Source organism: Fulmarus glacialis, unplaced genomic scaffold (genome assembly GCF_000690835.1).
Source record: "Fulmarus glacialis isolate BGI_N327 unplaced genomic scaffold, ASM69083v1 scaffold2313, whole genome shotgun sequence".
NCBI classification, from domain to species: Eukaryota; Metazoa; Chordata; class Aves; order Procellariiformes; family Procellariidae; genus Fulmarus; species Fulmarus glacialis.
This window is the reverse complement of record NW_009204661.1, coordinates 59,738-85,216: the sequence shown is the minus strand read 5'-3', so window position 1 is coordinate 85,216 and position 25,479 is coordinate 59,738. Positions and strand designations below refer to the sequence as shown.

Sequence of the window (25,479 nt, the reverse complement as noted above, 5' to 3'; positions counted from 1 at the left end):
GGGAAAGACCGGCCCACCCTGACTCCAAGCACAACAATCATGCCAGTTGCTTTGCACTCTCTTTTCCCCCCAGTCTTCTCCTCATCACGTTCCACCATGAACAAATCTGTAAATTCTTCTTCCATATCTCAGGTTTTCTGCTTTATGCCTCTCTTATTTGCCAGCAGAAGCAGCAGCAGTATGAGGTTTACTTCCCTAGCCCCTGGCTTTGAGATGAGGCCGTAGCGTAGTGCTTCAGCTGAGATGATGAGTGCAGAAAGGAGGAATAAAGGATCAAAGCTTTGGTGGTAAATGGGGTTTGTGGACAGATGATGCTCAAGATGCTGAGCATGCCAGGAAGGATTTGTCCTGTTCTGTCTGATCATGGCAACTGGATTCAGACTTTCTGTATATAACGTGGTTGCAAATCCAGGGCCTGAAACTCTCTGTTGCGAAGCCAGGTGATACAGGGCTGTGAGAACTTTCTCTCTTGCTCCTTTTGCAGCAATAGCTGTATAGAGGAACCATGTAGCACAGACTGATCTCAAACAGCCATAATTGCTCAATAAACAATGTATTGCTTAGTTTTGTACACACTGCTTCTCCGGTTGGTTTTGGCTGGCATCCACAATGCAGAACACAGATTGCACCACTGGAGGGCTCACGGACTATTTAAAGAGATGTTATCTTATCCTTACGACTAATTTATAAGCTAAAAGATTTATGCAGAGACATGTTGTCTCTAAAATATTCTGTTCTGTTGCAAAGTCAGTCTTGCTTTTTCCTAGACACTATGGCTTTCTCTGCCTTAGTCAAGTAAACATACCAATGACTGCTCTGTGGCACTAAGGCCTGTGTTCATAATATTTATCTATCTCCCTTACCCTCCAAAAGACATTGGTTGCATGGAAGTTGCCTGCTGGGAGTGATCCTTGGCCAGTGCTAGAGGAGTATTTGGGAGAGTGCAAGTTGGTCAAAACCAAAACAATGCTGGGGAAAAGCATTCACTTTAAATTATAGAATTTCAGTGCTGAGGAATGTTCTCTAGGATCATTTAATATGCAAGAAAAGGCTTAATCTATAACCACTGAAGGCAGTAACTGCAGTCATACTCCTTAAGTGTAACTGTATGTGCAGTCCTCAGTGTAATAAAAGCAATAATCACATCATAGTGGGCTGGAGCAGTAAAACTCAGATAGGGTGCACAATTTTTCATTAAGAACTAATACTTGGTAATGTCAGAACAAAATACAGTTTGACAGTACAAAAAAATTTCCAAACCATTGGAGTAATTGTGGGAGGAATAATTGACATGTATTTTTAAGGCTCAGAAATGCTCCAGTTCTGGGTGTAGTAGGATAAAGACAGGTGTCTTGGAGTCAGAAAGTAAGAGCTTCATTCTTCTTCACTGTGCATTTTAGGTCACTGTTCCTACCTGGGCAAAGTTGCTATAAGGTAATACCAACTAACGCAAAAAAGGCTAATTTTGTGGTGGAAAGTCTGGGATGGCAGAAGCAGTTTTTAACTACCCACATTAGCCCTCTGGCAGATGTTATGGGACTTCCTTCTATTCTGAGTTAATGTTGATAAAACGGCTGCAGGAATCCTGCCGCTGGGCCCTGTGTCCACACTTTACGAAATTATGTTTAAAAACTGGAAGGAATTCAAAGAGAATGACAAAATATAGACATGGGCTGGACCCATGCTTTATAATTAGGAACTTGTAGAGGTCAACCTACTGAATTTAGCAAAACAGGATGATTTTTTTTAAGGGCTGTAATTATCTATCTGGTATAACTGAGCCTCTTTAATCTCACAAAAGAGCCAAAAAGATAGGTTAGAAAAATTCTAGCTAGAAATGAGATGTAGTTTGTTAGCAGATGGGTAGCTGACCATTGAGACAGCTTAACAGGGTAGAGGTGCTGTTAGCATCGCTTGTAGTCTTGAATTTGCCATAGGGCAGTTTTCTAAAACAAATAGGCCAAAATCAAACAACTTGACTCCACTGTGTTTGCTCGAGTAGTAGGAAAAGTAACAGACTCTTTCTACTAAAGAATGTTGTAGGAAACCAGAAGATCTATATTATTTAGGAGTTCAACAAGGAGTTTAGGGATAGCCATGAAGTCTCTGAGCAGGAGACATAGAAGCAGTGCAAATGTTCAGCCAGTGTTTATGTAGAAATGTAGATAACTGGTCCTTATTTATTACTGACTCACCCTCTTGTGCTTGTCTCTGAACTCCAGCAATCAGACAGACTTAAAAGAATGTGTTAATTGCACAAAAATGATTTTGAAGGTTTTTAGAAAAGCCAAATAATTCCAAACAACAGGATTCTGCGGCCACACAATTTCCTTTCGTCACTGTCCCAGCTCTGCCTGTAACTCCAGCCAACGCATGTTTTACAGAAGAAGTAAAATGGAGACAGAAAGACAGAAAATTAAGCTACTAAGTTGTATCTGAGGGCACGTCCCACTGCTGAGCTCCATGTGCCTGCCCCATGTCTCAGCTCCATATCAGAATGACACCTCAGTTGTTTCTGCGTAACTTTCTTCTTTCCCTTAATGCCCAAGACATTAGACCATGGCTTTCCATCACCATGAGGGTGTAAGTCTTATTATTACAATGGGTTTTATTTTTCTAAAGGCACATCAGGTGTCGTTGGTCCCTGGCTTTCCAAGGTCTCATCTTGCAAGTCATATCACTTTGTGAAAGTATTTAGTGTGCTGAACCTCTTAAGATGGTGATACAATAAAACGTAAATAAACCCAACATATTATTATTTAATAATAGAAGTATTAAGTCCAAGAAGAGGAAATATTCCAAAAGAGGACTAGTAAACATCTCTTTTGCCCCTATCCTTTCTCACCTGACACTTACGTGAGAAAATGAAAGAGAAATCAAATGCATTTGGTGCCAAATGGAGCTAATTTTCCCCCAGCATTATCCAAGTGCCTGAGGCATTCCTCACCTATTCCCTTTGCAGTCTGGCTGCCCTACAGGCTGCTCATCTCCTCAGGTGAACCACTTTGTGTCACGCTTCATGGTTTGTATCTTATCATTACATCAGCAGCAAGAGGTAAATCAACCTGAAAGACACATTCAAAGAGTTTTGGTTATGATGGCTCTGATAATATAAGGGTCTCCCAAGGAGCTTGTTTTCTGTTATTCTTCCACCTGTTCCAAAACTATATATGGTGACATCTCCTGTAAATAGCCCCAGTGGTGCCCGTCACTGAATGAATGGAGAGGCTGAATCATGGGACTGTCAACAGTGACTTAGGAAAAAGAGAAGGGAAGCTTTAACCGAGTTCCTGATCCAACGAGAGCTAAACCTCTTCTTTCTTTCACAGACTGCTAGCACTCTCATTGTAGCTGAAGCCAAATCTTCTGGAATCTACAGCTGTGTGGCATCCAATAAAGTGGGAAAAGCTGAAAGAAACGTCAGCTTTATTGTAACAGGTAAGATCTGGTCCCGACTAGAGCCAAACGTGTTTCCTGGTCCTGGGATTATAACCTTTAGGCCGTTGTGGCTTTTTCATATAGCACAGTTTGAGAATTGTTGTAATGTGTGCACCTGTAAACTCATACCATGCTTTCGGGTGATCCTGGAAGGGTTTTTCCACAGCAGCTGGTCTGGATTTCTAAGAAGGATGCCAAATTAGGTGAATGACTCATCCCTCCATCAAGTATCCCACCATGACACAAATTGCTCACAAATATAGCAACCTGTAATTCCCCCTTTTAGATCACCTAGCCTCTGCAATCATTCCATACGTGAAATTTTACTGTATTTTCATACACCAGTAAGCCAGTTTCGTGTGTGACACTGTCTACAGCCTCATCCTGCTGCCAATCAGGAGATCTCACAATGTAGTGCCCAGGGCAGTGCCCGTGTCTGCAGGCAGCGTGGTGCCAGAGGAGGGATGCCTGGGGTACCTGCGATGCCTCTCACAGCTCTCAGGGACTATGGCAACTTGTAGGTAGAAAAGTGGCAGGATATAAACTGCAGAGCTTTGTTCCCTTTTCTGAGAAAGACAACCTTGGATGTCATTCGGGCCATGGCACTGAGAAGACTCGTCGTGTTAGCTGCACATATGAGTATGTTTCCAGTCATTTTTCCATTACTAGGTGTGTGCAAGTGTTTGCAGGTTCAGAAAAAAATTATTAAATATTTGATTTCAGGAATTACTGAAAAAAACACAATGAGTTTTTGAGAATAACTACTGCATGATTTAGCAGCATAATGTCTGCAGATGCCATAACAAAGGATTTGTTTTCTGGTGAAAGATGTTATTTTGGTTATTTTGTTGGTAGTTCATAGAGCACTTAGGCTGATGACAACTTTCAGTGTAGGTCATTAAAGATATGCAATTCATTCCGAAATATGAGAAAAGACAAAAATATTTAAATATTCTGATACTTTAATCCCAAAATCATAATCTTGAAGCTGAAGGAGAAAATTAATTTTAATGTATCCTGTTTAATTTTTGTTGTTTCTTTTATCTGGTTTTGTTGTCCATCTCTCGCGTATCATTCTGATGAGTGATTTTAGTGAAACTCATTCTGTTACTATACTGAGAGATATCAAAAGAGAGTAGACACACACTCACTAGATTTGGTTAAAAAAAAGAACGAAAACTTCTTTGAAAAATGTCCCCCCTCCTGATTTTGTGGACCAAAATTTGTTTTTTAAATATTTTGACTAGCTGTAGTAATACACTTCCACATTTATAAAGTGCCAATTATCTATAAATATAGAAAACGGGTAACAAACATGCGAAGTAGTTATTGAAGTATAAACAGATAAGTGACACATAGGCAGGTTGTTTGTTAAAACACAGAAACAAGAAAGGCAACTCCATGTTCTATTAATGGATGTGACAAGAAGATTTGCAACCTTGAAGATGACTGCTGTGCCCACTCTCAAATCACAGTTTTGCTTTCGTCCCTATCCTTACATTGTGTCTGTTCGGACAGAAAGCTAAATAACGAACCATAGTTCTCCATAAACTAATGTGCCAATGGAGCTGTATTCTCGTCTTTATGTTCACATGTAACTTTGAGCAGTCACTGAGAGTCACTCACTGAGGCCGTTGCTCTTTTAATGTGCAAGATGCTGAGTTTGGCCTTCTTTAGCTCTGACTCCTCAGTCTTCAAAATGTCACATGGAGGATCCTGAGACCAAATGAAGCTGAAGTTTGATGGCCCCATTCGCTGTACCCAAATCTCCCTTTCAAAGTTTTGATGGCGGTTTCAGATATTTTAGTGCTGTGACATGAAGGAGTTAGTTTCCCTACTTACATCTCACGTTATTAGATCTTCACCAAGGATAGAAGGAAATCCTCCTTGATACCAAAGCTTGCGTGAGAACATGCAGAATATTATGACTTTCCTTTGAAGACTCTTGTATTGGCTGGTGTTCAGAAAGAGGAGTGGCTGCTTTATTATGGCTTGGAAGTTCTTAAAATCTTGACTGGTGGCAAACTTTCTATATAGGGTGGTGAAGTTGAAATGTATTTGTCCTTTGAGTTCCTGGAGCTGAGCACTTCAGTTGTGTGACATGGAAAGTCCTGATCATCCACTGACGCTCAGTGGCACTGATTGAAGGCAGTTTGTTTAAACAATACTGCTGCTTTGTCCTTACAAAAATCAAGTTAGGCTCGTTCTTCTGATTTGTGCACATAGCGCATCAGTTGGGCTCGTGCGGTGGAATCATAATTCTCCTTCATCAGGCTGAGACCACACTGCTGTGGCTGGGTAACAGCCTGTTTTTCATGTCAATGAAACAAGTGCATCCAGCATTTGCTGAAAAACACATTGAGGGAGTAAAAAAAAATAAGAGCCCTAAATTCTGATGGATGTGAACAGGACACTGCAAAGTATTTCCTTCTGATGAGTCCAAAACCAATACCTCAGGTCTGGTGTGACAGCTTGGGACTAGTTTATCTTATGTTGTTGGGTCTGCTGGTGCCATATGAAGCTAGCCTGAACCACACAAAAGTAAGTGTAAGAGAAGTGTCCAAGCAAGAGAAGGTCATCCCTTGTAGGAAGAGGAGCTGCTGCCCTCTGTAACAGGGACAAGCCAGAAAGGACTCCAAAGAGCAGATGGAGACAAAGCCTGTCCTGAGCAGGAAGAATCCCTTTCCTTGGAGGCAATCTCCTTCAGGCCTTGTCCTGGGGATTAGAAAACACATGTGCTCCAGTGAAGCAGCTGTGGTGGTGTGAGGAGTCTTTTTTTCTATAGGCAGAAACCATTGGGAAGGTAGTGGGAAGGCAGAGCGTGTCCCAGCAACCCTAGTTTGGCAGTGGCATGTTCCACCCCTTCAGGGAAAGGTAGATCTGAGGAAATAAGTGCAAGAAGGTATATCAGAGAGGACCTGGTAAGAACAAGCCCTTTCTTAAGTTATTGCAAATCTCATTATTTCTGGGCTTGAAGTGCAACTTGCGTATGGGTTTCTGGGAGGTTTGAGAGTGGTATAATTTTATACCCTGTGCCTGAGGTTGTAGGACATGAAGTCCATGGGGTCTGCCATAGCTTTCCTTTCCTATGACCTCTGTCAAATGGACATTTTCAGGGTGTTGTCACACTGACTTGTTTCTAAAAGCAAATCTTTGTTCAGGTCACAAAAGCAACTGTGAGCCTTATATAAAAGTGATGTGGAAAGGTGATTTCTGAAAGCTCGCCTGCTTGCTGGTACAGAAACAGTCTCTGTAACAACACCTTTATGCCAAATTTAACTTTGGTAGCCCCCTTCCCTCCAGCCTGCCTACATTTTGGGCTGTTTTGCTGGCACACAGCAGGCCCATGGGTGTGTTTGCAATTACAGAGGGTGAAACAGGAACAGATCTGCCTTATCTCCCTGGTTTCCCAATGTCACTAAGCGCATTTTATTTTGAGATTCCTGATGGTGCTTGGCAAAGATAAACAAAATCTTCCATCAGGAAACCTGGGAGCTATTTCCACAGGAAGCTTCAAATCACTAAAGTAAATAAAACCCTTTTACATTATTCCCAGCCACGTTATTTAGCTAGCCTGAGTCTGTAACAATTGGTGAGAGGTGTCATATATTAGCGGGCTCGTAGCCTTTAAACAAATGATTCGCTTGGAATCCTGTGCATTTTGCTTTTGTCCCTAGATTTATTCAGAAAATAGTCTTTCTTCACAGAAGACACATCTAGGAAGAGCTCCAGACCTGACAACATGGAAGTAGTTGCAACTATATTATTCTCTTGTCATGCTATCCTTTTATGTTAAAAATAGTTCATTTGCCTCGGTCCCAGGGGATCTTTAGTTTCATGTTAAGAGTTTTGCTTGGCTCTTCCTAGCTTTTGCTGAGTACTGGCATCTGCAAAAGCCAAAAATTAGCAGTATTTCAGACCCGTACCCTGGCTTTGCCAACACGTATCAGAACAATTTGAGATGTACAAGGAGTAAGATGCAGCAATTTCTTTGATCCAAATACTTATCCACGATCAAAACTTTGGCCCCTTGACTGGTTTTAAGTGTGTCTGAATTCAATGCTTTTTACCAAAATCAAGCATAGGATTCACTTCATCTTACTCAAGCCTTAAAGTTAGGTATCTAAGCCTCAGATAGTCATGGAAGATCATTTCATAATTAAGGTGAGGGATCAGGATCTTTGGAATTTGACTCATCTGAAGACGATGGGTTGCATTGCCCTCTGGAAGTGCCTGTGTCACTCCATGGGCTGTAAACTTTTGTCCATACACAAAACAACTATATTCAAGTAGCTGTCTACATTTTGGTGGCTTAGGCTAAATATTCTGTACCCCCTGTATGGAAAGGTTTCATCTTAGTAGCACTCCCAGTTGACATGTACTTAACTGAGACCAGAATCTGGTACCATGAGCCCTTACATATCAGAAAGGATGCTGATGATAGTCACTCATAGATGAGTTCACTAAATTTAAAGTTTTTCTTATCGTTTTGTTTGCTGGAGAGAGGAAAAAAGGGCATCCCAATGAAATGTAAGAGGAACAAGTCAACACACAGGCTTTAACATCCAATCTGTTAGTGTCACTGCCTCCATCAGGTTGGTCATTGGACTACACATCTGAACTACAGCTGGTGACAGGCACACACTTTGCTCTCACTGCAAAGGCACAATAAGTTCAACCAACAGAAATCAGGCCTCTCCCTGGAAGGCATCTACAGTCAGAGGAAATTTCAATCCAGGACTTGCGGGAGCTCATTTACCCTGTGTTTAGCACTCAGGGCTAAGTGTGGAAAAGAGGATATTAAGGGGAGCAACTGATGCCAGACTTCCAACAGGCAGAACTTTGTTTGAAAGGCAGAGGTGAGCAGGTCATGTTCGTGGTCCCCCTGGGGAGGAAAAGCAGCTCGGTTTGCATTGTGCGGATTTAGGGAGAAGCTTTCTGATGGATTGGTCAATCAGTGAAAGAGATTACTGAAAGAAGGTGTGGGATATTATTCACTGGAGATCTACTCTTTATGTGTCCCTGCTGCTGTGACATTAAACCCAAAGCAACATTAGTAGGCATACAACTGCATGAAAGTCAGCGTTGAGCTGTTTATGCTCTAAGAGACAAGAAAAGAAGGCATAATTCTTCCTTATGTAAGATGAAACCATTCTTATGATTTTGAGTCAAGTTTACAGCCAAGTGCCGTAGCAATTAGCAGTGAAAGAACAATTGAAAATGGCCAAAGTCAATGTCACTTGACCGAAAAGACGGAAACGACTTTATCAGAATATTGGCTACAAATAAACGAAGAGAGGTTGCATTCTAGGAGTAAAACTTGGAAGCACTTTCTCTCAGGAACTTTCACTGAGGTCAGTGGCGTAACTCTCCTTCGCTGGAGGGATGAGCCCCAGGCGGAGGCGGCCGGGAGGCAGTCGGCACCACCACGGATCTGCGCCGCTCCCCAGGTGGAGGAAGCTGCAGTCACGTTACAATGAACTGCAAACATGACTTTTTCAAGTATGACTTTTTACATTGCTGGCTAAATTATTCCTGCGTGAACTATCTGCTATGAAAAATCCTTGTGAAAACTTAAGTCATATTTACACTTAGTAAATGATTGGTGCGATGATCCTTGACTTCTCTCAGGTGGAAATATTATTCATCTATGTTTAATGCCAAGCAGTCTGAATAGAGTGATCTTCATCCTAGTGCTGCCCGCACACAGCTGGCCACCCAGGCCAGCGGGTACTGTTTCTACTTTGCTCTTGGGTGGCTGACACTCTTTAAATGCATGGCGGGTAAATACCTCTGTTCCAAGGGAAGTCTCAGGCGTGTAATCACAGATGCAGTAATTTCTCAGGATTTGAAGCGTTTTTAAGAAATAGACATAGTTTGTCTGAATACTCGTGAATAGCAAGAAAACAATATAACCAAGCATGATGAGCTGCAGTATTTTTCTACTGTCCTCTTGAGATTCATTTTCTCTCATGCAGTTCACAAGCTGGAGCTGAGATCAGAACTTTCCTCCTTTTTCATAGTCCCACTGCGCTGTCTTTAAATAATTCTGCTTTTGGTACCTTGCCCCAGCCTGTCTTAACTTGGCATAACATTTATACAAACTCATTACTTCCAAGAGCGACTTCAGTTTACACCAACTGATGTCTGAGCCCAAGTGTCTCGTAGCTCCAAGACAAATTATAAGAATAGCTGGAGCCTAGCATTTCCTCCTTTTTCATAGTCCCACTGCGCTGTCTTTAAATAATTCTGCTTTTGGTACCTTGCCCCAGCCTGTCTTAACTTGGCATAACATTTATACAAACTCATTACTTCCAAGAGCGACTTCAGTTTACACCAACTGATGTCTGAGCCCAAGTGTCTCGTAGCTCCAAGACAAATTATAAGAATAGCTGGAGCCTAGCATATGTTTTGCAGGAAGACAACGACATTGATTAGTTCAAAGGCTTCCTGATAAAGGGGAAAATATATGCCGTGTTAATTTTGGCTTATTCATTTCGTATAAACTAAAAAGTGTTCTTGATTTTTGACAGATGTACCGAGTGGATTCCGTATTAGTTTGGAAAAAATGCCCATTGAAGGAGAGAATTTGATATTGTCCTGTTCAGCCAACAAATTCCTGTACAAAGACATTGCTTGGATTTTACCAAGGACAGTCAACAATCAAACGAAAGCAAAAAGGTCTCTCAACAAGGATTACTCCATCACCCTCACTCTGACCATCAAGAACGTTTCCCTGGCACACTCGGGCACCTATGCCTGCCGGGCAAGGAACATATACACGGGGAAAGAAGTGCTTCAAAAGAAAGACGTTACAATCAGAGGTGAGCACTGCAACAAAAAGGCTGTTTACTCTCGGATCCTCAAATATAAAAGCACAAGGAATGATTGTACAACACAAAGCAATGTAAAACATTAAAGGACTCATTAAACAGTAACAGGTGTCTCATATCATCTTGATTTTTTATTACTGTTGCTACCTTTCAGGCCCTGAGGTGGTGCACATTCCCCCATGGGTTGGACGTAGGAGGAATAGCAAACAAAATCGTAACGCGTGAGCTTCCAGTTGAGTTCAGACGGGTGTTTTCTGCTTTGACAAGGCACGTGGAAGCTGGGGTTTGGAAGATCCCCTGTGCTACATTTTGCATGTTGTTATTTTTTCTCTTGCTGTTTCCTACTGAGCGATAAGGAAAACTTTGGATCAATCTTTTCTTCCACTTTGATACCGGCCTCGTCAAAAATGTCAAAGCTGAATAAACTGATTAACTTTAAAAACTGCTGTTGTCAGTCAACAATGGACATTTAATAAGTTAACTTTAATGTGCGGAATGAGCACAATTCAGTTTGAGATTGACTGGACTATATATTTTTTATTTTAATCTGATCTTGATGGACTTATAAATATTACCTGCTGAGCAAGTTCTAATGCTTATTTATTTGAAATTATTTTCTACACTAAAGTACATTAATCTTAAAAAGTATCTTCTAAAGGAAGTATGCAGGGAAGAAATAAAAATGTTGATATAATGCACAGACCTATCATATCATTTATAATAATGATGATTTTAAAACTGACAGACGTGAACCATGTTTCTCCAAATAAATCCAGGTAGACTTCCAGTTGCTGTGTTGGTCAATTTTTAAAGTCAGTTCTGCACTAATGTAAAAAGCTACTGATAAGAGTGTGAGTATTGCTCCGGCCTGAAGAGACAGGAATTTGTAATGCTGTAATTATTTTATTAAATGAGAAATATTACACTAACACAACTGACAAGGTTGCAGCCAGCACAGTGAGTTGTTTTTAAAAATACAAATTCAAAATTAAAGCCATTAAAAATATTCATTGCTTTTGGTATGCAAATGACAATTGGATTTATTATGGGGATTAAGAACCAGCCAAACTGCTGAAGGAGAATTAAGGGCAACCTAAAACTTTCTTGTGAGCGTTTCCCTTTTTTTTTCCTTCATCATGATTTTGCTATGAGATGTTTCTGTGTATTATAAATTCTGTATAAGGAAGAAGTTACTATTTTTAATAGATCTGATAACTTTATTTTTTTACAATACATAGCTTTTATTATTTTTGGTTACATTTATGATTGATCATTTATATAGCATTTACACAAGCCATAACAAAACAGACCGTAGTGACGAAAATAGCTACAGCAAAGGAACAAAGTGGCTGTGCTTTTAAAATAGAGGGTGACAACATGACAGTTTCTTGCGCTTGGGAACTCACCAGACTGTTTCCTCCTTTAGGTATCGAGACTGTGTCCCACGGCTAAACTTGTCTTTCACGTGGGAATTGCTTTTGTCAAGTGTGAAAGGGTAAACAATAGCATTTCCCCATAATGCCAGTTTCATGGAGCCTAAAATGCTTAGAAAACAATTGATAACCTGGAAGTTGTCAGAATAGAATAATCATTTATATCTTGAAATGTCACCTATAGCCTGCTTGTATACAGTAGCTCTTTTGTTCATTATTAGTGTGATGGCTTCCAGAAACAATGTGTTCTTGCAAAGGGACCTGAGTCTCTCTTTTTCTAAAATACGCCTAAAAAGCAAGCGAAGTCATTCGTGACTGCTTAAAAATGGGGCAAGCGCGCTCTTTAGCATTTGCAAGTCTTCAAAAGAATTACCATACAGAATGCCCTTTTTTACGAGGTTATTTTGTGAGATGTTTGATGGCAAGGTGGGCGGTGATGATAGGACGTTATAAATTTTCCATGGCCTTGGGACCTGATGACTCGTAGCAGCCAGTTGCCAGGCAATATGAGTTTGGGTCAAAAAAAAAGAGATGTGGCAATTAGACTGTTCCTCTGTGAAATTATTGTGAATTGCGATGATGTGTATCACTGCTGGGTGGATGTCCTGCCAGCCTGGTCTCGGCCGGCGCTCGGAGGGCCATGCTGTGCAAGGATGTCGTAACACCTTGATGTGACTGCCCGTGTTGGGAGGCACGGACAAACTTCACTGGAAACGTTTCAGGAAAGCAGTTCTTGGTGGCCAGATAAAAACTACTGATGTTAATTTTGATGTCCTCAGATGACTGGAGAATCTCATCAGTTTGGGGAGTTTCTCTGCCTTCTGTTGTGTAATATATTATTTAGGGAGAAAGGTGTGAATTATGTTTCTTGGGGTTTTTAAGTGTTAAAATTAAAGCTTGTATTTATATTTTTGTACTGATTAATAAAAATAAGTGAACAGACAACATAATCATAACAAAGGGCAAAAGTGGACGGAATGCAAAAGTATACCCCAAAATGAACAAGTTGTAATGTTTTCCCCCCATTTGCCATTGTTTGCTTTTGGAAATGCAAATTTTCCCTCCTTACCGCCCCGGGTCGGCTGAGTGCTCTGACACCAGCATCCCCTTCCCCGCTCTGTGACTGCCCTGTCGCTCCCCTGGGCCAAATTCTGCCTACAATGAAGTTCCTCGGGTCACTGAGAGCAGAGTTTGGCCCGGCAGGGCAGCGTTTGCGGGCAGGCATGAGGGCTGGGGACGAGCCCGGGGGCTGCCCTGGGCGCTGAGCCCTGCACTGTGCATGCTGGCGGCCAGAGCAGCCCCTCGGCTTTGGGGTGAAGAGAGCGGGGTGTTGGAAACTCACCCCCTTGGCTTCACTGCAAAAATGAATGGGAGAAAACGTGTGGTTTGCAAAAGAGAATAATCCTCAGGTTGACCAAGTCCTTGAAAAACCAGTTGATTGCAGCAGAAAAATTATTGGAAGTATGTGAATGGTGACTGGATCTAAGTTTTAAGCAAAAAAGTTCTTCTTAATATGAAAACCCATCTTTAGTGTATGGCTATAAACAAATTAAAATTAATCACAAATAACTCACAGAACGTGTGATTTGCCTTTGTTGTGTCATCTTGTCCGCCTTCATTTTGGATGTCTGGGCTGGGGTGTCCATCAGGGACTGCTGATAAATGTGAAACGGGGAGCTCTTCTCAGTGTGTTTACGGGGCCATGTGTCAGACGGTGCCTGTTCATAGACAGACTGTGTTGTGAAAAATGAGAACTGTGCAAAAATCGAGGTGAAGTATCAATGAAAAGAGGGCAGTCTTCCTGGCTGCAAGGCAAATATTGTTGACCATGTCATTGTGTAGGTATTTGATGAAGAATTTACTTTACAGCCTCTCTCATGAGCATTACTGTTTGGGAAGAGAGAACAAATTGTCTGCTACACTATAAACAAAAAATAGCATTGTCTGTGGAAATTACAGACTTGCAGCTCAGAAAAGCCCAAACTGGTCTTTGCAGGGTTGTGACTATGCTGGAATTAATTTCAAGGGGTAAGAGCATAGCAAAGATAGCCTACTTTAAAAGTGTTTTTAGTACTATGGGGTTTATGCACACTGCATAATCTGGTGGTACAAAAGGTGCTTAATTTTTCTGGAGAGTTTTTATTTACAACTGGTCACAGAGTGATTGTGAAGATGGAAATGTCTGATAGTCAGTTTTTCTGAAAGGATAGAGAATAATCTTCCAAACACAAAATGTCAGAAATTCAGCTGATATTATACTTGAACTTGGTGTACTGGTATCTATTGCAGTCTAAAAGAAAATATTTGGAAAGAGTTGGTTTCTGCTCTGTTTTGTTTTGTTTCATTTCATATTTTGTAATGTGTGTCTTACCATGTTAGTAACTGCTGATCCTGGCAGTGTCCTTGAAGGGGAAGACTGCAAATAATTGGTTCTTGCAAGACCAGGGAATTTGAGGGAATCTGCAGAGCATTTGCATCTGTGAGATTGCTCAGGAGCTCCCCAGACTCTCCGTCACTGCTTTAAAGGGACCAAAATACCAAATACCAGGATGATGTGAGAGTTGCAAATGCAACAGAAGGATGTTGCTGTATAATGTGCATAAATGTTGCAAATATCTTGACCTTTGTCAGAACAGCCTTCGGCTCTGTACGAAATGGGGGAAGGAGTGGCAAAGGGTTGAAATGAGGATGAGAAAGATTCGTTGTTTTGCTTCTTTCAGGGATGACTTTAACATGATGTTTACAGAATGTTTTTGAAATGCCCTTCTGGGAGGCCCTTGAGCAGAAGCAGAACAGATGAGATGCGCTTCCAATATTCATTGTCACTGACTGTCATGGAAATGTGTTTTATTACATTGCATTCATATGAATGTCAGTAGATAAAAGTAAAACAGGAGCAGTGTTGCTATGCTGTGTGGCCTGCTAGCACTCAGCTTCGGCCCCTGCCGTCAGGGTTTCCAGCGTCTGTGGCTGCCGGAGGACACGGGCGCATTTCTCACCAACGCAGTTTTGGCAGGCAGGCTGTGGTGTGGTTTGGCCAGGCCTTGTTGTGTCCAGCCAAATATGTGAAATGCAGAAGTGGAAGAATTTATGAAGACTTTGGGACATGTAACACAATGCTTTTGTGCTTATGGTTTTAGATGATGTGAGTTTACTGAATATGATTTGTAACTGTACTCTTTAAAGTAAGTAAATGATAGAAGTCACATTCACAGGTATCGTGGTGTAGAGAGCTGCATGGTGCCATCAGTGACGCAGAGATGCTCTGCTACAAGGGTGTCCTGCTAATTGTTAAAAACTTTGATGTCACAGTTTGTTTCTCCTGATGATGCAAAACTCTGAGCTTTCACAGAAACTCGTTGCTTTTGATAAACAAATGTGGTTGGTAATGGAACTGAGGAAATCTTTTAAACAATGTCATCATTGGGTCTTCATTGGTCATCATAACCTGCTATCGCTGAGTAACGGGAGTACTCTGTACACACCAGACGCTCTTAAGCGAACTGGAACGGTAAATGAAATCTGTGAACAATGAACTTGGTAGAACAGCCATAGCTGTTTACATCAGTAAAATGCTGGTAGGGAAGGTAATTAAACCCCCACAGTTACAGGTATATAAAACGGAGGTGTTGTTTTGTCTTGTAGCTCAAGAGGCACCGGCCCTGCTGCGGCACCTTACGGATCAGACAGTGAACACCAGTAACTCAGCCATGTTGGAGTGCCAGGTTCGCGGCATCCCTGAGCCCCAGATATCCTGGTTTAAAAACCACGAGGAAATACAGCAAGAATCAGGTGAGAGCTCTGTGTACTCGCTTACCTTTTACAGCCTTTTTATTTACCCGTCTGCCTTAGGTAGCCATTTGCAGAGTCATTGGCATCGGTACCCACATGTAAGGAAGGGGTATTGCCTGGGTGTTACAGGCAGGCAGGCAGCAGCACGGGTGTGCCGGGTTATTCTATCTCACTCCAAAACCTCAGCCAGGCTGGAGGTGTAGGCACAATGGGCCTCTATGGAGTCAGTGGGAAAAATATAGCTCTCAATTTGCACCTTAGAAGAGTCATCTCCAGAGAAACATATTTCTCTCCATTTACTATAGAGGGAGCCTGAGGATCAGGTGTCTTGGACAGCGTATAGCTAGGCGGGAGAAAACCAAGCTTGAGTGATGTGTGTAGGAGTACCAGTGGGAGTCTGTGGTCAAGCATGCAAAGTCTGTTCTAGGTTCACAGCCTAGCCACCAGACTAATTCTGTATTTGGGGTCTCCAAAACTGAAATGCATCTGCCAGCAGCCAGGGAATCCAGGTCTCATGCAGCAGAAAGGAACAGCTTCCCAGGTGGCATGCCGCAGCTACAGGAAATCTTTGGGAGATATTTACTGCTGTGTCTGGAATGTGGCTTCAAAGATCAGCTAAGGCTACATGTCCAGCTCTGATGGCACCACAGTCACGGAAGTGTTCCTTGGAGATTTCAGGTGGAGATGAATGATGAGGGAAAAGGCAAAATCTTTCTCATGGGAATTCATCCACATTTGGATCAGAAGCACACAATGAGCTAGTGTTTCAGGCTCAGCAAAAATGTTCAAGGAGGTTTGGTCTGTAGGAACTTGAATCCTAAGTGTAGTCTTCAATAACAACATTTTAGAAATTTTTTGTTTAAGGTTCTGTCCTGCATTGTTGGAAATTACTATAGCATGAATAAAGGCAACTGGGAAAAACCCTGAGGATTTCTCCAAGTGAGTTACAAGCCTGTGCAGACTTGCAGCACAGACACTAAACTTAATCTAGAGCCCGATTCCATGAAGCTATACAGTGACCACATTGTTATAATGTGCATTATTAATACTGTCTTCTAAAATGAGTGTTATGTGTCTAACTTGGGTGTAATGCAACACATAAAGTTAGGAGCCAGGAAGATGTCACTAGAGAGTAGGTCAGAGCGCTTCAGTTAGGTGCCTGAAATACCTGGTGGAAATACATTTCAATGGGACAGTAGTTCTGATGGAGCCAAAAGCACAAGTGTGTACTTGACTACACATTTCCTGGCTATACAGTGCCTTAAAGGCAGTCCTGAGGCCAAATCTGCTGCCTGCCTCTTCCTCGCTTGCCGGAGTATTGCCCAGGCTGGCTTCTGGGTTGACCCATCTGGAATAAACAAGGTGTTGAAAACCTCAGGTAACTCCTATGTTTTAGGGTATACCTCATGGGACCTCTCCTTGCACTAGCTGGGGTCCGTCCAAGAAGGGGCCCATCATGCCATGCCACATGGGCAAGTGAGATTTGGAGCGAGTCTGCTGCCCATAAGGCCAGTGTGGATGCGTGGAGCTGGGTCTTGGAAGCGCTCTAAGCTTGAGCTCCTTCTCGTGCAGACCTATGCCTGTAAGTGCAGTGCTAAGTAATCAGACCACCCATCTTCCAAAACTTGGAGACATGCTGAAGAACTCACTTGGATGAAAGTCTAGGCACAGTGCTAATCAATATACATGATATCAAGTGCTCCCAAGATCATTCCCTTAGGCTGAGCTTTTTCACTCACACAAGTGCTTTGTAAACACTGATTTCCAAAAGATTCCCAAAACATCCAAGTACATTTGGCTTTCCTGCAGATAACATTGTGCTGTGCAGTCTGTGGCTCAGATTTCTTTTGAGAAGAACTTGAAGCAGATATCATTACACAAGGGTCTGTTTTTGTTTATATCCTGGCTCCCTCTCATTGCAAAATATTTCATTTCACAGGAATAATTTTAGGGCCCGGAAGCCGAATGCTGTTTATTGAAAGAGTAAAAGAGGAGGATGAAGGACTTTACCAGTGTATAGCCACCAACTTAAAAGGGTCCGTGGAGAGTGCAGCATATGTGACGGTACAAGGTAAAGCATGACATTAAATGGGAAGAGCAAACTTGCCAGGGTGATGTTCTTACTCAGACTGGAAAGGCGGCGGTATGACTTGGGGCTCAGGCGGTGATCTCTGAAGGCAGGAATTTGAAGGAAGCCCCAGCAAGGGAAGTGTACCAGGTTGGAAAGGAAGCCTAGCAGGAAATGCTAACTCAGAGCGTGTTTACACTGACCTAAAAAGAAGAATTGCTTCAACCCAGCAAAGATCAGGTCAGGGTACAAGAGAAATGTAAATTTAGTATCATCAAAACAAACAAAAACCAGAATAAGGAACACTCTCCTACCCACTCATTTTCCCATTTCAGGTTAATTCCATAGAAATTAGAGGCCTGGGATATTTTCATTTGTTTATTTTCAATGTAAAGTGAACTGCCAAATTGGACTAGAAGATTTTAGCATAGCAATAGCTGCACATGCATTTTTCAAAGGTACTTGTTGTAAGAAGTAGGTATGATCTAGTTATTTCTGTAACCATTACCCGAGTTATTTTGCTATTCCTTTAAAAGTCCCGCGTCATTCTCCCTTCTGCCAAGCTTGACTCAGGCTGGTGGCAGTGACCTCTATCAAGTAATTTTACATTGCATAAAAATAAAGTTTATCCAGTGACTTTTCAGTTTCATTGAATACCCTTTTGGTCCATATATTATGAGATAAGAGAAGTAGGTTGACATTCTCCATGTAAGTCAGTGCCATGTATAAGTTGAATTTGACATAACCTATCTTATTGATCTCATGTGTTAAGTAAATAGTCCTAAATGCATTTAGTTTCTCTTTATAGAAGACAATTTGACTACCACCAGGTCTCTCAGGCAGGGACTATGTCTTTGTGGATGTTCTCATGCAATTGCTAAATGTATCTGTGTTTGGATACTACCCTACAGCGGAAGACAATTACAGCTAGTAAATCAGTATTGATTTTCTGCCATGAGTGTGTTAGCAGTCTCAGTTAATGGTGATCGTTGATGATACAATGATGCTTTTGATTTAAAAGGTCAGGGATAAGTATACGTACATGTGGGCTGGCCTAACTGGTGTAATCAAGGAGTTAAAACCACCTATCTCCTTATGAATAATGCTAAGGTTTTTACGGCTGCTATAATAGCTAAAAGAATGACTTGTGCCTAAATGCTTACTGTCTAATGCATCCTACTAATTGATAGTCCTGGACAATGTAATTCATTATTGTATTGATTTTTAACATCATTGTAGCTTGCCTATTTATTACAACCACAAGCATTCTGTCGGATGGCTTCTAGGAAGTCATCTCTCCTAGTCCGTGATCCAGAGGAGAGGAAAGACAGCAGCCAGGAAGGCTTCTTCTCTGGTTACATGTCCTGGGGGACCACTGGCCATGTTCTTGTGTGACTCCTATTGGACCTCTTAGACAAGCAGGAGATGAAGTCTACCATATTAAAATCTATAGCTTTGAGACTGGATGAGAAGAAGAGAGAGAGTTTGTCTTATCTACTATGATCAAGGAAAATGCCTTTCCACCCTCTCTCTTCCTACTGCCTGAAGGGACATCACTGGAGGTTTTCTCACTCATTCCTATGCCGAACTGGAGTGTCTGTCCCTCTCCTAGGGAACGGCAGCCTCACACTCCATCCCTGAGCCTGGAGGGACAAGATCAGGGCTTAAACATGAGGCTCTTTCTAGGCTTTGCCACTTGCTTGTCTTTCTGAGAAATACAGACCCTGCGACTGCCACTGCGAGTACCAAACCCGTCCATCCCAGCAGCTCTCGGAGCGCGGGACTGCAGATCAAAGGGAGCAGAGTAACGCCTCGTGCCGATGGCCGTGTTTAGCAGATTGGAAGAGTAGTTTGTGAATGAGTCAGGAAGGAAACTGTCTGCTCTCTTTACTTCCTCTGAAAAAACATTCTTATACTCACAGATAAAACAATGTGTTATTTTTGTATCTGAGATGGATGAATTGATGGTGGAATCCAAGGGCCGTCTTTAAATAATAGCAGCCCGTGTTTGGTTTGGAAGCCATGTTTGCTGGGCTGTCTGAGGAGGAGAGGGGCCGCATTTGTGGACGTGTCAGAGCAAGCTGTCCACTTGCTCTTGGGTGAGGAACTGAAGAGGCAGCGAATCTGCAAGGATTGAACAGGAACAGCAAACGGCTGCCTGAGCACCCAGCAGCCAGTGGGGACTGTGTACCTAAAAACCTGGGGACACGAGCTGCTGGGCATGGGGGGAACACAGGTTGTCTTGGGTAGTTCTTTTTTGGGGGGACACCCGGCTTGCACAGCATCTGCCCTGCTTGCAGAGTGAGTGACTTGCTATGAAAGCCTTGCCCTGCTTCTCTCCTGGGAACCCTCGCACCCCCTCTCAGCGGGAGCCAGCGATGCAGCTAGTTGCAAAGGTGCTGCACCATTTGAAGGGATGTGTTGACGAAAGAAGGAGCATCTTTTACAGCTCATGCCCACCAAAATCCGGATGTATAACAAGCAAATGAATACAGCAACATGTGCTGTCTTAAAGCTGATGCTTGATAACTTAGTATGATCCCTGCTGATGAGAAAGGAAAACATCACATTTATTAAGCATTCATTGAACTATTCTGACACTATGAAAAAGGTGTTTGCTTTTTAAATAACTGTCTGTTTTTCTGTCTATCTACGTTTCTGACTTTGTATCTCAAAAAGGTGTTGTGCATTTTGGGTGACTCTGACTCTGAAGTCATCAGGAAAGTTTCCATGATGTTTAACTGGAATTCCCTCAGCTAGTGAATGAGGTTCAGCCCGGATTGTGTGGGTGACTGTAAGAGAAAAGACGAACATCAGGGGACACTTAGACTCCTGTTACCTCAGAGAACCACCAAAGGGGACTGGAAGGGAGCCCTGGAGGTCTCTAGTTCAACCTCAGCTCAAACCAGGATCATCACCAACGTCCAGTCAGTGATGGCTTTGTCTGGCCAGGTCATGAAAACCTCCAAGGATGCAAATTCCTCAGCATCTCTGAGCAGCAATCCCAGTGCTGCACTGCCATGATCATGGGATCACACAGATTAAGCAGGGTAGATCACATTGGTGTAGGGGTGAGGGATGCTTTGGGTGCAGCAGAGTGGTGTTGATGCCCCAGGCATTGCTTTTTCCCTGGTTGACACCTGACACAGAGCTGCAACTCAGCGTTCAGAGCTGAAATCCTAATGACAGAGCCCGTGCCAGCCCAAGGCTTGAGTTCGTGCCTGCAGGGCACATTAGTCCAGGCTCTTGTCCCCACATGCCTGCACAGACCTGGTGGCTCCTGTCACTGCTAAGAGAGGGAAGATGCTGCCAGTGGCACTTCTTCACTCACCCCCTCCTCACCCCTCTGCAGCACTGCAGAGGCACGGGACGGTGTGGGGGGGCTTTCAGAGGGATTCTGGTGCAGGAGGGGGGCTGCTGCTTGCCGCAGCGAGTCAGGCGGATGGGGCAGAGCTGCACATGGCAGAAAGTCTGTGTCTAATGAGATGGGTGGTGGGTAAAGGTCTGGGAGACGTGTAAGGGGGAGCCAGAAATCTTGGCCTACAGGGCAGAGAGAGGGATTTGGTCCTGCTTACAGCCCCTTCAAACTCTGCTAATCATAATCCCTCTTCTGAGTGTCCTTCCCTGCCTGTTCTGCCTCAACTCAAACCTTTTCCGACCCAGTTGAGAGGCACTCGGCCAGCTCTGGCTGCAAGGCTTTTAGCAAGACTAGGAATCTGGCGTTTGATAACCCAGCCCATTCCCAGCCTGGAGAAATGCTTTCCAGTTGCCTAAATTTGCTTGTTCATTTCAAAGACAGCACCTTCACCTCTCTTCACTAACTCCTGTGCAGCATACGGTAGCGGTTTGCGAGTTGCTGCCTTCCACCCCAGGACTGGTTGTACTGTGCCTCACGGGTTTTCTGAGTCCTGCCATATGGAGCAGTGGCAACAAATGAACCTTCAGCCCCTCCAGGTTTTGCTGAATAGATGTCAGAAACTATTACTTGCCATCTGCATGGGTACTGCTCAGAAGCAAGAGGAGAGTATCCATATGTATAAGAAAAGCCTGATGCCAGAGGATAGGCAAGCTGCATTAGGCTGTATCATTTATGCCATCACTATGTCCCATATCTAAATCAAGCTTTTAAAAAAGTATATGTAAAAAATTAAAACGCTTGGTATTTTGGAGAAACAGATTTATATCTCTCTTTATATCTCCATTTGTAGTTGTAGTTGTGTTTTTCTTCAATAAGCTTTATTCTCAAAGCTCCAGAATGGACATGCTGGAGGAATCTCAAATATATGGCATGAACGCAGATCTGATTGTCAGTTTTAGAGAGAGAAGATATTATGCCGGTTAAGCCACAGCTATAGGAAGCAATTCAACCTCTCAGTGAAGGTCTGTAGCCTTGCCTAAAACCAGGCAACACATCCCTCTGGATTACCCGGTAAGCCCACCGGTGAGACATCAATCATCCCTTTTTCGTGTGTCAGGAGTAACACCGAGCGGTCCGGGGTCTGAAACTGCTGCAAGTGCAGTTGACAAAACCACTGTGAAATCGTGTTCAGAATTACTCCTCCTTGTCCTCTCATTTTCTCTCTCTAGAGGGTGTATCAGAATAAGAGGCAGAGCAAGAGGGTTTTTTTGTATTTGCTACCAATCAGATGGAAAACATATTGTGGGAAGTGTGGTATTTTGACACGATCACAGGATTTGCAAAACAGACTGCTCTGAAACCATTTTACAAGTCCCTAAGTAGCATCCTGAAGTGAATTTTATTTTGGCTTTTTTTTAAGATCTGTCAGTGGGCTCTAATACTCTCCAGATTTCTAATGTTCATGTTTTCTTGCTGCTCCGTTTTCAGTCGTTGTTTTTGTTTTTCCCTTTCTGTGCTTAATCTGTTCCCTGGTTTGGAGAGCTCTCCCAGCTCTCTGCCAGCTGGGTTCTGCGAGGTGCTGCTGGGGACCGAGAGGGCCCCGTGTCCCCTCGGGGAGCCTGGCCCCATGCTGCTGGTGTGACCGGCAGGAGACCTGAGGGCACAGAGCCTGCTGGGGGACTAGCAGGTTGGAGGGAGCACTGGGTCCTACACCCGGGGTTTCTGGCCACACTCCTTGGTGGGGATTAGGATCAAGACCCCCGTGCCATGCTTTGCACAAGCTGAGCTCACAGGTGCCAGACCAGGTCTATCCAGACCATGCAAAGGAGAGTTCACGGACTGCTGCCAGCTGCACCACAAGCCTTCAAGGAAGTCCCCAGCTCCCCCCCAGAGAGGTTTTTGGTGAGGGCTGGCAGGTTTCCAGCGCGACTGGGATGGAGGTGCAGCATGGAAGAGCTTGCCGAGCTGGGGCAGAGCAGGCGCGGTGCCCGAGGAAAGGCATCAAACGTCCTGGACAGCAAAACCCAAGCAGCAGCACCGCAGCATGCCCTGGGTCACGCCTGGCATTCACCAGTGTCTACACCAGCACAAGCCCTCACTGGAGTTTCTCCTGCATGTTATCAGCAGCTCTCACACTGCGACATTGTCCCCGGGGAAGGGCCAGCAGAGCCGTCCCCTCCATGCAGTCCTGTCCTCTCCCAAGGCTGCTTTTGGGGACTGAGCGTTTCTGAGACCTCTGCTCCTCTCTCGGATGTGGGCTTGGCTAGATGGGTTTCACTGTTGGCGAGGGTGGGGGGTGTGCGAAACTGCGTGAGCAGGCCCACACACATTCTCACACAGAGAAAAATTGGCTAAAAACACCCTGCAGCTGAATTTCCACCTCAAAAGGAAATTACTATCTGACTGGCTATCCTCAACCTGATTTACTTCACCTCCTGCACCCCAAAAAAGAGATGATTTTTTACTGAAAAACTTACAGATGGATCAAATGCAACTTTGCTGTGTTGAGTGCAATGGCTTTGCTGAGGAGACCATTTTTTTCCAGGCTCTGCAAGCCAGTCCAAACAAAGATTAATACCCCATTGAAAAGAAGCTGGTCCTTCCTGGTATTTTATTTTAATGGCAAAGAAACATAAAATGCCCTTGCTTTGCAGGTCATTTTTTAAAATGTTTGCTGCTTGATTTTCCCAGGCACATCAGAGAGGTCAAACCTGGAGCTAATAACCCGGCTGCGACGCTCGTTTGGCTCCTGTTGACCCTCTTCATTCGCAAGCTGAAGAGGGTAAGAAAGGATGGGGAGCTCCCAGCAGCATCTGCCTCTCCTTACAGCTCTTTGCTCATGTTAGAAAATCCTCCCCAGGCCACTGGGATTGCTGAGTCTACCAAAAAAAATCTGATTCATTTAGTACTCACCTTTGTTCCCTGAGCAATCACCAGGCTGCGATAGGTGCCCAGGCTGAGTATGAGTAAGCCCAGAAGCAAAGCATGGGTGGGGGCAAGCCTCTGAGACTCGCAAGCATTTGGGTGCGTGACTCCCACCAAAGGCATCCCCATTCCCTTAAAAGCTGTGGGAGTTTGGCATCTTAATGTCTTTGAAGATCTGAGTGAGTGGGAACGACAGTTCTTCACAGGGCGCACTGAGGTCTGGTTTGCACACAGTGTCTGGTATAATTACATCACTTGCAAAGTGATATTTTACTGAAGTAGTTTTGGTGGTGCAGCCTCTAGAGCAGATGATCCTGTATCAGCATGATAATATTAACTGCCCCTGCAGCTGACCCTCCTTCTTGTTCAAGGCTGACCATGATGGTTTAAAGCCCCTTTTTGTTGACAGCACCATGTCTGCCTTGCGTGGTGTGTGCAGGTTAAACCACAGTAGCTCTCATAAGTAGAAAATACAATTGTTCGGTAGTGCAGAAAGATCTCAGAGCAACTTGCAGGAGCAGATGGATTTGAGGGAAGGGAGGTGTTTGGTCAATGGGGAGCACTGCAGGACATGAGATGAAGAACGGCTGCACGTCCCCCTCTCCCCCAGTCCCACGCCTCAGCAGCGTGAGCCCCGGCTGCCCTCCTTTGCCCAGCTGGAGAGGTACCACAGCGCGGTGCCACGGGGATCAGCTCACAGCCACCACGGCTGAGCATGTTCCAGCTGGCTGAGCTCTGTGATGATTGCTAAAGGATCACTGCAGCCCACCAGACCATTTTACCTCAACTTGCATTGAGGCCTGCCTGTATTTTAGGTTTAACACTGAGAACTTCTATTGACCGATGGGAATGCAGGACCAGCCCTCCAAACCAGGGTGCTATGGCAGCAGTCACTCTGCCTGCCTTCCTACTGCCACAAACTTTTGTAAGAAGAAATACAGGGGAGTTTTAGGGGAGAGGAAAGTTGAGGTCAGCTGAAGCTGTGGAGAAACGTTGTAGCTATAGAGAAATTACAAAATTGAAAAAATGTAAGTTTTAAAAGTAGCAAAGGGTTGCAGATTTTTTTTTTATTACTTGTTATGATACCAAAACTTGACATTTGCTTGTTAGATTCTTAAAAGATAATAAAACTAATCATCATTGCTGTAGAACAAGGGACTTCAACTAGATGACGTGTGAAGGCTTCTTTCCAGATGAGGCTTTCCAGCTAGTGTTGGTCTATGCTTATGGACTTCTCTGTGTTTCTGTTACAAACCCTTACTCTCAAGGATTTATGTCTGGAATTAGCTTTGAATTAAATTTCATATACAAATTATGTTGCCACAACAGAAAAAAATACTTTCATGCTCTCTGAGAGCATTTTCTTAAAGCCTGTCTGTTAAGTATACAGGGACAGATTCTATACAATTCTTTATCATTCAGAATGTTGTTTCAAATCTCTAATTGTGCCAAGGATTTGGTATTCAGTGCATCTGAACAAAGAAACATAGGAAGCTCTCTGCACCTTCTCCCTCCCCTACTGCTCTTCCCGGGATGGGTCCACTTAAAAGCTCTTCTGAAGTGACTGGTAGGAGCAGTCTGGTACACATGTCTCTATGAAGAAATGCTCTTTTTGGAGCACCACACATGCTT

At 43.5% G+C, this 25,479-nt stretch overlaps 1 protein-coding gene across 1 annotated transcript in view; it reads left to right on the top strand.

The window, feature by feature from the left end:
• LOC104074793 (vascular endothelial growth factor receptor 1-like) overlaps positions 1 to 25,479 on the top strand; it is a gene marked incomplete at its 5' end in the record, with an annotated part of 56,558 nt that overhangs the window by 5,747 nt on the left and 25,332 nt on the right. Inside the window, 6 exon segments of the mRNA XM_009575057.1 lie at positions 3,330 to 3,438; positions 9,972 to 10,262; positions 15,350 to 15,496; positions 17,436 to 17,567; positions 23,614 to 23,646; positions 23,649 to 23,704. Coding sequence (XP_009573352.1) covers positions 3,330 to 3,438; positions 9,972 to 10,262; positions 15,350 to 15,496; positions 17,436 to 17,567; positions 23,614 to 23,646; positions 23,649 to 23,704 — 768 coding nt within the window.